The sequence below is a fragment of the Pipistrellus hanaki genome, assembly GCF_964339955.1.
Source record: "Pipistrellus hanaki genome assembly, chromosome: 6".
NCBI lineage: Eukaryota > Metazoa > Chordata > Mammalia > Chiroptera > Vespertilionidae > Pipistrellus > Pipistrellus hanaki.
In genome coordinates this window covers 72,495,648-72,510,344 of record NC_140508.1, presented here as the reverse complement: position 1 = coordinate 72,510,344, position 14,697 = coordinate 72,495,648, and the positions used below count along the sequence as shown (strand labels likewise).

The following is a 14,697-nucleotide window of genomic DNA, read 5'->3' as shown; positions in this document are numbered from 1 at the left end:
CACTACTTGTAATACTTTGAAAGACCCAAATGTTCAATATATTGATACAAATACATCCAGTACTATACATGGATGAACCTCAAAAATACTGTAAAAAACCATAGCCAGTGGGCCACATACTATGATGTTTCTTGAGATGTCAACAGCCCTATCTATAACTACCGTGTTTCCTGGAAAATAAGGCCCCCTAGGCTAAACATGAGATTTGGTCCACTGATTCTGAAAGAAATGGAGTCACAAGAAATTCATCAGGAAATTCAGGAATTGGATTGTTATTATGTTCCAGAAGATGACGATTGTCATTGAATAAATGAGTAAATTCTTGATACTGTAGGATTCAGTTTGTCTGGTTTGTGTTGACAACTACTGTACCGTATACAGGTATTAAGTTTCCTTTATTTTCATTTAACAATAAATGTGTACCGTATTCTTCTTCATGGAAAAATAAGACATATCCTGAAAATATTACCTAGCGCATCTTTGGGAGCAAAAATTAATATAAGACACTGTCTTATTTTCGGGGAAACAGGGTAAGTAGTTTCCTAGGGCTGGGAGTAACAGCTAACCACTGCCAAGGTTCCTCTGGGGCGATTAAAATGTCCCAAAATTGATTTTAGCGATAGATTCATAACAGTATACCAAGATCAATTGCACTGTGAACTGCAATGTTAAATCTCAATAAAATGGCTATAAAAAATTTCACAACTCATTTTAATCCCATCTTGTGCAAAAAAGCAGCAACACGTTCAAAATAGCATGTTTATGACCCAAATTAATGACAGAACAGAATAATCTATTTTTAAATTCTAATCAGAAAACTTGTTTTATCACTTGAAACATATTTAGTAATAAAGACAACCCAACATTCTTTTACTTTAATTTATTTTGTGCTGAATTTACTCCCGGGCCATAAGTTTTTGTTTCTTCAGTTTCTTCTGAGATATCTGGGGAAGAAAATTAAAATGACTGTTAAACTTCCTGAAGAAACATCCACACTTAAAAAGAACTGGAAACATCAACATAAAAGGGCTCTAGCTGGTGTGGCTCAGTGGACAGACTGTTGGCCTGCGGACTGAAGGGTCCCAGGTTTGATTCTGGTAAAGGGCACATGCTCTGACTGAAAGCTCAATCCCCAGTTGGGGGTTGTGCAAGAAGTAGCGAATCAATGATTTTCATTGATGTTTCTTTCTCCCTCTTCCTTCCTTTCTGAAATCAATAAAAATATATTTTAAAAAATGAAAGTGTCCTTTGGCATAGAGATGTGGTATGACTAATCAGAGAACGAGTTTAAATTGATTTTCACTGAAGACAGTAATACCAGCTGCTAAGGATTCCAATGACAGGATATTTAAGTGACAATATCAATACAAAAAATCTATTAGGTGAAGAGAAGTTTTCTGGCCTACCCAACTGAACGGATGACTATCCACATAGGAAAGTGGATAGGAAAAGAAATCGTAAGAATTATCATATCCTTCCCCTATTTTTACTGAATCTATAAGAACCCACTGTGATAATCATTTCACAGTATACTTAAATCAAGCCATCATATGGCACACCTTAAACTTGACAAGGATAGGAGGCAATTCTCAAAAACAACACTGACTTGTCATCATTTACCGAATATAGGCTTATTAGATCTGAGGGGCATTTTTGGAAGTGGCAATGGACAAGTAGGTGGGACTATCAGTAGACAATCACAGTTCTGATGTACTGAATAGTACAAAGTTACTATTCAGTATCAATCAAGAAACAAATGAGATCCATGAAAGTAAAAATAAAATACAAGGTTGCTGGTTGCTCAGAACAGTTTCCTTTCACGGTTATTCCAAAGGTGTCCTAAGTGAGTCATCACAGCAACCGCACATGTAGTACACACAACTGAAACTGAGTAACGTCACCTTCTTCTTCTGTGCCACCTCCTCTTCTGGCTTGGGAACGATCTGCTCCTTCTCAGTGAGGATCATCTCAATGTGGCAGGGAGAGCTCATGTAGGGGTTAATACGCCCGTGAGCCCTGTAGGTTCTACGCCGCATCTTGGGCGCTTTGTTCACCTGAATGTGCTCGATGACCAGAGAGTCTACATCTAAACCCTGGGAAGGAAGAAGGAACATAATCAGGTAAACCTTTATTCCTTTATTGTACACTATCTTTGGAAGTTAAGTTCCTGCCTTAATGAACTCATTTTGAAAAGCAATCCTTAAGAGTTTAAGCCAAGTATCAGTTCAGGCAGTTACTTTAAACTTGGTTCTAAATGGCGTTCCTTAAATTAAACCTAACTACCGAAACTCAGCGCTATGCTGCTATGCTAAGTGCATGTTGAAGATCACGAAGAGTAGTGTTAATTTATAAGCTTTGATGATAAACAAGACTTTGGCAGCATGGCTTAGCAGCTACAAGGATCACATAACCAGCCCTGGCTGGTGTGGTTTATTTGGTTGGGTATTGTGCTGTGCACCAAAAAGTTGCCAGTTTAATTTGTGGTCAGGGCACATGCCCGGGTTTTGGGCTCAATCCCAAAGGTTGCACAAGAGGCAACAGGGGATCCATGTTCCACTTACATTGATGTTCCTCTCTCCCACTCCCTTCCCTCTCTCTAAAAAAGTATGTAAATAAAAGGCTAAGCCATCAAAGAGTAGCCGGTAACTATGACAAGCACTGATCACCACAGGGCAGGCACTCAAAGCAGGAACTGCCTATGGAGCCCAACCGCACTCTGGGACCCCTGAGGGAAGAGGTGTGTGTATTGCCGGAGTGCCAATTTCTGTTTGATCCCAGCAGGCCAGGCTGGGGGGGGGGGGGGGGGGGGGAGGAGAATATATATATATATATATATATATATATATATATATATATATACACACACACACACACACACACACATACACACGCACACACTAGAGGCCTGATGCATGAAATTAGAGCAAGGGCCTCAGCCTCTGTAGCTTTGTCCAGAAGGATGGATGTCTGGTCTAATTAGCATATTATGCTTATTATTATAGATATAAATGAAAGGGGATTATAGCCCGAGACCCACTTTTAATTCTGGCCCAGATTTCCAAATGCAAAAGGGGAATGGACAAACCAATTTTGTCGACCACACTGTTTTTTAACTTCTAAATGAAACTTAGTATCTCTCCATTAAAAATGTAGGCAATAACCATCTGTCCATCATCCAGATATTGCTGGCATGTACATATAAGGAACTATTTGACCTTGAAACTGGGTCTCAGAACTGTTGGACACTGAAATTGGGACTCAAACGTTTTTTGTTTTATACGCTTATTTCTAGTCTGTAGTTGCAAGATTTCTCAAAGAAAAGAAATGGGGAAAAAATAGTTATAGAGATAAAAAACCATTGAACAGACTGTCAAACTATAGCAGGAAGGCAAGGGAGGTGGAGAGGGGGGGCTGTAAAAGATCAATCAAAGGACTTGTATGCATGCATATAAGCATAATCACTGGATACAAGACATGGGGGGGAGTCAAGGGGGGGAAAAAAAGAGACATATGCACTACTATTTGTAATCCTTCAAACAATAAAAAAAAAAAAGAAGAAAAAAAAAAGAAAAAAAATATAGGCAATAGCCTGGCCCGAGTGGCTCAGTGGTTGAGGATCAACCTATGAACCAAGAGGTCACGGTTCCATTCCAGGTCAGGGCATATGCCCAGGTTGCAGGCTCAATCCCCAATGTGGGTCATGCAAGAGACAGCTGATCAATAATTCTTCCTCATCATTTATGTTTCTCTCCCTTTTAATATATTTTAAAAATATATATTTTTTAAAGTGTTGGCAATAAACCACATTAACCATTACTAAAGCAACCACTTTGATAACTACATTTGTTTCTTTGCAATAGTGTCTTATTGTATGTGTAAATCTGAACATTAACTGAACCACCATCCAAGCTGGATACATATAGATATTAATGCTTTGGGTACCTTAAGTTCAGCATTGCTCTCGGCATTTTTCAGCATGTGCAGCAAAAATTCAGCACTCTTTTTGGGCCACCGACCTTGTGTCCAGCCCCACTGTTTTGCCTAAAGAAAACAAAGATAGGCTATTAGGTTCCCAATTTAAATAAACTGTCACAATCAAGATTAATTTATGGCACCTCTGCCTCCTGGGAGCATACCCACACCTAACCTCTTTTCCTTCTCCCTCTTCTTCCCCTGCAGGCAAGCATCTCCTAAACTCTAAGGGACCCCACAGAGACTTGCAACCAGGGAAGCAATAGGCAGCAGCTTGTCCTGGGCCAAACCCCTAAACCTGTCTCCAAGGCCCCATTTTGCGTCTCTCCAGTGAATGGGACCACAGCGCTGCCCTGGCTCACTCCTTTCCCATGACATTTCTAGGGAGCCAAAGCAGCACGTCTCTCCCATTGTTGCTGCTGCTGCCCTAAGCCATTCCTGTTTCACTGTTCCCCGCTTCAGTAAACGTACTCTTAAAATTACAAACAAAAAACACACAATTTGTTTTATTCACTTCGAGGTTGCTCAGAACATGATTCTTTTCACGGTTTATCCAAAGGTGTCCTAAGACTGTCATCACAGCAACCAGTAACAGCCATGACTAAAGACCTTAGCCATTTTAATCCCATCCAGTCACTTTCCCTTACAATCTGTCTTTTCAAATAGCAACCATCAGTTCTCACCTGGGCGCACCTACCAACGCCGCCATTGTAACGGCGGAACGGCACGCACTGCTTCTTTAAGGTGACGTCCTTCAGATACTTGGTGGCTTTCCGAATATGCATGCCCTTGATGGCCTGGGCAGTTTCACGCGTGTTCTAAATAGGAAACACACCGGGAGTTAACCATGTTAAGGCATCACAACTTTTAAAGCAAGCATGAAGTTCTCGAATCCTCAAAATGTCAACATCAAAACAGTCAGACACACTCATGACCGATACCTAGAAGGTGGCTGCTCAGAAGTGATTAGTTTTCATGGTAAATCCAAAGGTGTCCTAAGAAAGACATCACTGCAGCTGCCTTTTCGGCCCCTAGTGTCAAAGAAAAGGAGCACCCACAACGACTTTTAGAGCGTTAACAGGTTCACATACCTTGAAGTGAACGCGGAGATTGGACCCTCTCGATTTGCATGCTAAAAAAAACAGAGGACACAGTGGTTAACAACTTCGAGTATCTCTTCCCTTACCCCCAAATAAGAAATGCATTAAGTGTTGTTCACTCACATTTTGTGGGGTTCTCTGGGTCTAGCGAATAGCGAACCATCTTCGGAGGTCACCTGGAAGGGAGGACGGAGCAACTGTCAGGACGTGGTTGCACAGTCAGATTTACAGCCTAAATCTGCACCAAGTGCTACCAGCAGCTGCTCAGAGAACAGTTGTTTTCACGATGAATCCAAAGGTGTCCTAAGAAGTGCCATCATCGCAGCCTCGCTCTTTCCCTCTGACCGCCAGTGGCTGCCGGCAACAGTGCCGGCACCAGACCGGGCGCACGGCCTTCGCCAGCCCCGTTCCTCTCTGGGTGGCAATAAGCCCGTTTCAGTGCAACCAGGGCTCCCTCGGGCGTAAGGACACGGCGCACGGGGGTGGCAGGCCTCAGCCACCACCGTCGGCGTGCTCCCGCTCCGCAGAAACCCTCTTCACCCACACAACTCCACAAGGGATGCTACGCCTTCCCACGCTTCGGTGCTGTCGCCAACGTGACACGCAGATGGTTTGGAAGACTCTCAAGTGAGGAAAGCCTCCACCTGACTATTCCCGCTCCCCCCCAATTGTCTCACCGAGGCCACAAACGCGCCGCGTACTTGGCCCTCACTCACCGCCAGACATTGGACCTCCGGAGTAAGAGGCGGCACCGACCACGGGCTACCCGGGCTCCCAAAGCCCCCAACACCTCCCATTGCACCCCTTTTCGGGCCGCAAGGGCCGCATTGCCCGGGCGCCAAGTCGGGCGCTCCGACACTTCCCCGCGCACAGGGGGACACTGCCTTCAGCGAGAAATCAGTAACCGCAAGAGTTCTCTTCTCAGGGGCCTCAAGATTGGCGCCCCCAAGGCCAGGATGGCGGTGATAACCGGAGGATTCAACTCTCGGAGAGAGCGCCGAAGAGAAACTCACCTAGGGCCGCTTTGGGAGAAGAGGAAGAGCAGAGGCTCTTGGGAGATTTCATGAGAACTCAAACTCTCGCGAGATTCCCATCCAAAGAAACGAGATTTGAAAAGGGGAGGAAGGAAGGGGAAAGATTAAGGGAGTGTGGAATAAGTTTTAGAAGACCTTAAAACGAAATGCCTCGTTAGAGACCGTCTCAAAATTCTCTATTTTTTGATCCAGAAATAAAGTTAGGAATTTTAAATATTAATTAAAGCAGATTTGCAGTTCTAGGACAGGATCACGTGTTATTACATATACAAGGCATTTATTCAACATTCTTTAGGTTTGATTATATGATCATGTATCCCTGAAAGTGATTTGTAATTAATTGGACAATTAAGAAGATGCAAAGGATAGAATGTAATCATCAGAAAATTCTCAGGATGAGAATATCACCCAGTCTCTTGACTTAGGGTGGTGAACACACAGTACAATATACAGAAGATGCATTCTAGAACTGTATACCCAAAACCTATATAATTTGATTAACCAATGTCACCTCAATAAATTTAACCAAAAGCATATCACCCAGTCAATTGTACTGCAATCTGTGTAAAGAATGTGCTAACTGGCCCAGTTGACGTAGCTCACTGGTTGAGGATGGACTTATATGAACCAGGAGGTCACAGTTGGATTCCCTATCAGGGCACATGCTGGAGTTGCAGGCTCAATCCCCAGTATGGGGCATGCAGGAGACAGCTGATCAATGATACTCTCTCATCATTGATGTTTCTATCTTTCTCTCCCTTTCTCTTCCTCTCTGAAATCAATAAAAAAATATATATTTAAAAAATAAATAAAAAGCTTACTAAATTCAAGACACTATTTCAATACTTTTCAATCAGATGCATTTCTTTAATTAAACCTTAGGATAACTGTAAAAAGAGATATTACTATTATTTCTATTCTATAAATGATGAAGTTGAGGTACAGAGAAATTAAGGGATTTATCCCAAAGTCCCACAGCTCAAAAGTGACATCTGGAAGCAAAGAAAAGCTCCAGTGGCAAATTTGTCATCACTAGGCATTCCTGCCTCTCCCTTGCCTTGTCTTTGTACTTCTAAGTTCTCAAACCAGAAAGCTGGAAATCAATTTCTCTTTTCCTTGTCTTGGCACACACAAGCACTTAAAGTCTATGATTACTGCCAGAGTCTCCTAAGTGGTCTTCTGGCCTTTATTTTTCCACACTCTAATATATCCTCTATATTGCTGACAGAATCATTTTGCTAAAACAGCTGCCAAAATGATCACGTCATTTTTCAGGTTCTATTTTTTTTTTTTTTATGTGGTTCCTGTTCCAAATTCTTGAGGATGACTGAAGATCCTTCTGTTATCTGTCCTGTGCCTTCTTCATCCCTTAACCTTTCTTTCTCCTTTCTCTACACACGCCTACCCCATTCTCATTGATTTTACAGAGAGATCGAGCCTATTGTTAAAAGACAGACATGATCCCACACTTGATTTTGTATTCGCTAGCATTGGATTAGACAAGAAGAATTAAAACCTTTGAGATTATTTCCTCTTAAGGGGAATGGTTTATCTTTTATTTTTTAAAACTATACTTTTATTGATTTCATAGAGGAAGAGAGAGGGAGAGAGAGACATCACTGATGAGAGAGAATCATTGATGGGCTACCTCCTGCACACTCCTTCCTCACTGATGATCAAACCTGCAACCGAGGCATGCACCCTGATCAGGAATCAAACCATGACCTCCTAGTTCATAGGCTGAACTAGGAGGCCAGGCTGGTTTATCTTTTAAAGCCTTAGTGATTTTTTTCTATAAAGTTTAAATAAACTCTTTAAACTTTATTTGATACATATTTTTTCTTCAATTTGTTGCTTATAAACTTAATTTTTTGAATTGTATTATATTTATTTGCAGGAATCTTAATTATTAAAACAATGGGGAGCTACAAATAGGTTTACTTCTTTTTTAAAATATATTTTTATTGATTTCAGAGAGGAAGGGAGAAGGAGAAATAGAAACATCAATGATGAGAGAGAATCAATTATTGTTCAACTGCCTCCTGCTTGTCTCCAACTGGGAATTAAGCCTGCAACCTGGGCACATGCCCTGACCTGGAATGGAACCATGACCTTCTGGTTCACAGATCAATGCTCAACCACTGAGCAACACCGGCTGGGCAATTCTTAACAATTTAGTTGTTCATTCATCCAGTCAATGAGTATTTATTGTACACTTAAGATACGCCTGCCAGTGTGTTAAATGCTGAGTTATAACCAGTACTAAGAGAATCTCTAACCTCAAGGAACCTACAGTCTTGGGAGAAGGGATGGAAAGATAGGGAAGTAGGAGGTGAACAATCAAGTAGAATACATTGTGAACTGCCAAAGTCGGGGGAGCACTAAGGACCTCGTTAATAGCACTCAGAGTGGGAAAGCTGCCCTGAGTCAATGACATGGCGGCTGCACCATGAAGCAGGAGGGAAATGATTGCTGTTTCCAGCGGGGAAGTTCTCTTGCAGGAATTGCAGATGTTTGGGTTACTTTGGGGAGAGATAGGGGGAGAGGCAAACCCGATCTTGAAGGATCGCATTTGTCTGCAAAGAAGTTTTCAATGCATCTTAAAGTCAATGAGGGGCTTCTGAAAGCACTTAAATCCTTGGGGAGTTTGAGGTGATTTGATCAGATTTCAATTAGAAAAGAATCACTCTGCAGAGAGACATCTGGGTTGCACCAGGGGCAAGACCAGAGACTGGCAAAGACTGTGGTGGCCTGAACTGATCTGATTCAGCGGGCCCTCCCCCCCGCCCTCATCCCCCGCAAAGAGAATGGAGAGTGGTGGATGATGCATTGGCGAGATTTTAGTAAAAGTCATAGGATTTCATGATTGCAAGCTGTGAGAGTTGGTAATTTTGGAACTTCACCAAGCCTTTTGGACATCTCCTCCTTGAATTTGTAGCACAGTCTCCTTCTGCCTGTGAGCACGTAACAAAGAAAAACCAACGTCATGGATGACACCGGCAGAGGCACTCTGTATTGGATTGAAAGAAGGTACAGGTGATTAGTTCAACCTGTTGGCTGGGGCTTGGTTTATGGATTTTAATGTTCTCCTGGAGTTTGAAATAGAGTTTTACTTGGTTTGGTGCTGCAGGCTGGGTACTGTGCCCCCAGTGCCCAGCCATGTTCCCCGGGGCTGAGCGTCAGTGTTCTGTCTCTGCAGGAAGAATTCCATTCCTGAGCAGTTGGAAGGTGTTTCTGAGGAGCTGTAGGGTTTGGAGTTGGGCCAGGAGAGCATCTTTCCTGCCAACCTCGGAGGACACTGGTGTGTGAGCAGAATAGAGCCATTTGAATAATGGCAGGGTGCTTTTCGCTTTGCCAAAAATGTTTTATTTCTATGTTTTCCAATTTCTCACTCTTTTTTCTTTTCAAGGTTTTGAGTTAGAAAGGACTTCTCCACTCTGATAAGATTTTGTTAATGCTCCCATTGTGGAAGACACTTTATGGTTTTATTTTTCATGTTTTAATATGCTGCCCATCCAATGTAAAGCTTGAGATATGGATCCAACTTCATCTTTTTCTCATAGCTACCCAAATGTCACAATTTGCTCAGTAGTTTGTGTTTTTCCTATAGACTTAAAATGCCATCTTTATCATGTGTAAATAAGGGTATCATTCCAGGGTGGAGGGGATCAGATAGAGGGACATTGGCATCTGGTAACAGAGGGTGGGATTCTAGGACTTCCCCTCCGGGTGTCTCAGTGCACGTTATTTGGCTTCTCTGAGCTTTTCTCCTTCATTTGTAAAAGGAAGATAACAATACTAACTGTACTGGGTTGCTGGAAAAGTTACAAGAGAAAGTTAAAAGACACAGTAAACACAATAAAATAGATAATCAGAACATATGGCTCCTTCCTCCTTTCTCCCTCCTTCTCCTTAGGATTTATTTATGGGCATCACCCGATCTGATTCTTTCCCCAAAGCATGGGTGTCCTCCATGATGCCCTGCACTGGTGAGTCTCCTCCAGTCCCTTCCCTGGCAGCTGTGCCCTGCTCCGCAGCCTCCCAACTCCCACCCTGGCCTTCCTGCCAGCCTTCTGATTGGGTCATGGCAGCCCACAGTGAGCACAGGCGGGAGTTGGAGGTCATGGGGAGAGGTCGGGCTATTTCTCCCCAGCTCCCTTGCTGCTTGGCACCTGTCAGACTGCTCACCTGCCCAAGCTCAGCGCTCTCAGACTCCATTGCAGTGTCCGCTTGTCCTGGGAGCCCTGGACGTGGAAATGTCTTTCTGTTGTTGCTGGGCTCTGTGTGTCTCCATAGCCCTTGTTGGTTCCCTTAACGTAACCCGTATCTCTTGCGTCCCTGAAAGCCTCTTCCGGTGAGTTCTCTGCATGGCATTGTTTGCTGCTGTCATCCCGAGAGTTATCGCCCCTCTGAGTACTTCCCTGGACCAGAGCTCAGCAGTTTGTTTTCCCTTTTTCGTCCAATAGTTACAGTAATGATGTCCTCGAGGGTGGAACTAATACTTAGGGTGTGTCTGCTGCATGTGGAATGCTATGTACACGTTATCTCACCCATTCTCCACAAAGACTTTGTGAGGAAGATTGTACTCTCCGTGGTGTATAGCCGAGGGCTTGAGACTCAGGGAAGGTGGGGGACTGGCCCGGATCCCACAGCTAACAGGCAGCACAGGATGCATTTGGTGCAGAGCTAGGTTGACCTGACCCCAATGTTGGCTCTCTTTCTGCTACCCCTGACTGTCATGGGGGAACATTCCAGAGAGGATAAACTGTAAATATGGGGAAATTTGTCTTGGATTTCACAGTTTTACCAAGGGTGAGCCTGGAAAGGAACCCTAAAATTATTCACAAAAGCTGAAGGACACGTTCCTGCCGTTGCTCTTGGGTGACACCACAGGCCGCTAGATGGCACCCGTTCCGCATGGTATAAACCTTTCTGTCATCTCTGTGGGCAAAGGGTGCATGTAGTCAATTCTGTTTACCTTGACATATAACCGACTTTGATTTAATGCACTACGTATTCCCTCGGAACTGGGCTGATTTGTAAGCCTTGTGGAGATGAGACTGTGAGTGAGCAGGGTGTGGGGTTGGGAGAGGGAATGGAGAGAGAGGAGACAGAACACTGAAGCTCAGCCCCGGGGAACATGGTTGGGCACTGGGGGCACAGTACCCAGCCTGCAGCACCAAACCAAGTAAAACTCTATTTCAAACTCCAGGAGAACATTAAAATCCATAAACCAAGCCCCAGCCAACAGATTGAACTAACCACCTGTACCTTTCCAGAAAAAGCTCCTCTTCAAGAAAAACTTAAAAATCCTTGTCAGTGGCTACCAGATAATTCCTTCTCTCTCTCTCTCTCTCTCTCTCTCTCTCTCTCTCTCTCTCTCTCTCTCTCCACCCCCCCCCCCGCACCTCCCTCTTTTTGTCCCAGTTGGCCTAAGACATCTTACCTGACATAACCCTTGAATTTGTCTTCTCTGACCACTGTCCTAGGGACATGACCTCCTAGGACAGTGGTCAGCAAACTCATTAGTCAACAGATCCAAATACCAACAGTACAACGATTGAAATTTCTTTTGAGAGCCAAATTGTTTAAACTTAAACTTCTTCTAACGCCACTTCTTCAAAATAGACTCATCTAGGCCATGGTATTTTGTGGAAGAGCCACACTTAAGGGGCCAAAGAGCCGCATGTGGCTGGCGAGCTGCAGTTTGCCGAACACTATCCTAGGAATAAGTTTTCCTTAGCAATGTGGGACAATGCCCTAGACACAAAAGTATAATTAAAGTCATACAGATATTCGTCAGCAATGCTCCCTTTGGAAGATCTGGGTGGAAAGGGGAAAAGGACAGGGACACATTCTGCAATGTCCTAAGTTAAAATTGTAGTGACAGGAGAGTGGCCCAGTTCCTGTGAAACGGGGAATTGAGGGTTAATTCCCAGGAGGCTATTTCTGTGATTATCCAAAAGAGAGAATGGCCTCCACTTCTTCTTTACACGGGAGCTTTCTGACCACTGTGGACCCTGTGGCAGCCGTGCTGTGCCTGTCCCAGGATGAGCCCTGCTTCTGCCATCCCCTCAAAGTAACTCCTTTCAGACAGCTTACATCTTGTTCCCCCTCCTTGATGTTTAAAAAAGCTTGCAAAACTCTTGGACAGCCCAGCTGGCGTGGCTCAATTGTTGAACATCAACCCATGAACCGGGAGGTCACAGTTTAATTCCGGTTAGGGCACATGCCCCGGTTACAGGTTCGATCCCCAGTAGGGGGTGTGCAGGAGGCAGCCAATCAATGATTCTCTCTTCTCATTGATATTGATGTTCCTCTCTCTCTCTCTCTCTCTCTCTCTCTCTCTCTCTCTCTCTCTCTCTCTCTCTCCCTTCCTCTCTGAAATCAACAAACATATATTAAAAAAACAAAAACAAAAAAAAACACAACTCTTGGACATTGGATGTGCTGACTTTCCTACTAGCCATGCTGCTGGTGGATTAAACTCAGTGTACCAGAACCAGTGTTCTTTGATGCTGGCAATGGCCTAATAAAGCCTTTTCTTTCCTTTTTTTTTTTTTAATTTTAAAAAATATATTTTATTGATTTTTTACAGAGAGGAAGAGAGAGGGATAGAGAATTAGAAACATCGATGAGAGAGAATCATCGATCTGCTGCCTCCTGCACATCCCCCACTGGGAATGTGCCCACAACCAAGATACATGCCCTTGACCAGAATCGAACCTGGGACTTTTCAGTCCACAGGCCGACGCTCTATCCATTGAGCCAAACTGGTTTCGGCAAGACTTTCCTTTTTTGTTGTTGTTAATCCTTGCCTAGGGATATTTTTTCATTGATTTTTAGAGAGAGTGGAAGGGGAGGAGAGACTGAGAGAGAGAAACATTGATATGAAAGAGACACATTGATTAGTTGCCACCTGCATGCACCCCAGCCAGGGGCCTGGGATGGAGCTTGCAACAGAGGAACATGCCTTTGACTGGAATTGAAACCAAGACCCTTTAGTCCGTGGGCGGAGGCTCTATCCACTGAGCCAAACAGGCTAGGGCCTAATACACCCTCTTATAAAAAGACTTACAGCTGTGGGAATTACATGTTTGTTTTTGTTTAGCAAGGTGTCCGAGCCCAGCCCTCTCATCATGCAGATGAAGACGCCGTCTTTATTCCTTTCTGGGCAAGTGATCCCCAACTTACCCGGTTGTTCTAATGAAAAGCATTATCTTAACTTTTCTTGCCTGTGGCCTTCCCAGTTGCTGAGGCCTTTCGTAAGGCACCGAGATGAAGCTACAACCTTTGCTGTCCTCTATTTCTGAAGGGGACTTCCTTTCCTTTTCCCCCCAGGAAAACTTCTCTAGACAATATTTTTTCAGTGTTTTTTTTTTTTTTTTTCTTTTCAAAATGTATCATTAAACATAAAAAACAGGGAAGACATTCAGATGGTTCAAAATAAAAATATATATACTAGTATATCAAAAGGCATCCAATAAAAAGTCTCACTCCTATCCCTTTCCCCATATGTCTCACCCTCAATCCACAGGCAATCACCCTAATTATTACTTCTTGGGTATCCTTCCTGCAAATCTAATCCAGTGTAGTATGGAAAGGCTTATTGATTCCTTTGGGGGAGGAGATTCGCCACTGTTGCTCTCTGGCTGCTGAATGCCCCGTTATTCCCACTTACCCCCAGGATGATTTCTACGGTGGCCACAGTGTTTTTTGGAGTGAAAAACTGAGACAGAAGATCTAAGTATGAGTGAAGTGAGCCGAGCTGGTGGCTCCTGTCCTGGAAGAGGTAGATGCCATGGTCCCTGTGGCTTGTCCAGATCTCTTGTCTTTCCCCAAGCCCCTAGGCCCTTGTCCTTTCTCACTCCTGGAAGAAACTGTTGTCTCCTGCTTCCTCAGCTCCTGCACCTGGCCTTCACTTTAAAGCGCCCCAACCTTCCCAGAGCTAGCTCCTCCAGGAGCTTCCACTCTTAGGATCGAGGGCTACTCCCTGTCTGCCTTCGACACTCCATCTCTTCTTCCCCTTCCCTCAGCTTCTTTATACGGTCCCTTTCATCCTCTTCTACCACCAAGCTTCTCTAAAGACTAGGTACTGAGATTCCTTTGCCACGTAGTGTAGCTCACTAACATCTAATTAACATCTACAATCTACACTAATAAAAGAGAAATATGCAAATTGACCACACCTCCACAACACCCATGAGGCAATCAGGAGTATGCAAATTAACCCAACAAATATAGTGGGTTAATTTGCATACGTGAGCATGGAGCAAAGACTGAAGACTGAAGACTAAAGAGGCTTGGCTTCTCTGCTGTGTTCAGAATGGAGAAGCCAAGCCTCGTTGTGGCCAGAGCAAAGGCCTGGGTCCTCAAGGCCTATTGCACGAATCTTCCTGCAATGGACTTGTAGTGTGTGAATAATGTGCTAGATGAGGAACATTCAAAGATTAAAAAAAGATGTGGTTCCTGCCTCGTAGGCTCTCAACCCAGACCAAATTAAGTGAAATACATTGGGATACATGCAATAATACAGGCCTGGTCTAGGAGGCTGTGGTTCAACTAGGAGGCTGTGCTAGTTACAGGTGCGG

General features: G+C 43.8%; 2 protein-coding genes across 4 annotated transcripts in view; both read right to left on the bottom strand.

The window, feature by feature from the left end:
* The window catches only part of DYM (dymeclin), a 319,690-nt gene that overhangs the window by 247,163 nt on the left and 57,830 nt on the right, over nucleotides 1-14,697 (bottom strand). The window lies entirely within an intron of this gene.
* RPL17 (ribosomal protein L17) lies at nucleotides 866-6,168 on the bottom strand. Of its 3 annotated transcripts, XM_084887981.1 has the most exons (8): nucleotides 6,086-6,145; nucleotides 5,196-5,248; nucleotides 5,064-5,104; nucleotides 4,914-4,967; nucleotides 4,656-4,790; nucleotides 3,943-4,041; nucleotides 1,902-2,093; nucleotides 866-944 (listed from the first exon to the last, which is right to left on the bottom strand). In XM_084887981.1, exons 5-8 carry the CDS (start codon nucleotides 4,755-4,757, stop codon nucleotides 897-899), a joined length of 441 nt encoding a protein of 146 aa, XP_084744107.1. In that variant the 5' UTR covers nucleotides 4,758-4,790; nucleotides 4,914-4,967; nucleotides 5,064-5,104; nucleotides 5,196-5,248; nucleotides 6,086-6,145; the 3' UTR covers nucleotides 866-896. The 3 variants fall into 3 exon arrangements, with proteins under 3 accessions (XP_084744107.1, XP_084744105.1, XP_084744106.1); XM_084887979.1 differs by lacking the exon at nucleotides 4,914-4,967 and having other exon boundaries at nucleotides 6,086-6,168; XM_084887980.1 differs by lacking the exon at nucleotides 4,914-4,967 and having other exon boundaries at nucleotides 5,789-6,103.

Excerpts from the sequence above, each read along its gene's own strand:
- RPL17 (XM_084887979.1), bottom strand. The coding sequence starts at position 5,235 with ATGGTTCGCTATTCGCTAGACCCAGAGAACCCCACAAAAT. Across the intron at positions 5,105-5,195 it reads CCCAGAGAACCCCACAAAAT|CATGCAAATCGAGAGGGTCC; the intron begins GTGAGTGAACAA and ends TGTTTTTTTTAG. Across the intron at positions 4,042-4,655 it reads GCGTTGGTAGGTGCGCCCAG|GCAAAACAGTGGGGCTGGAC; the intron begins GTGAGAACTGAT and ends TGTTTTCTTTAG.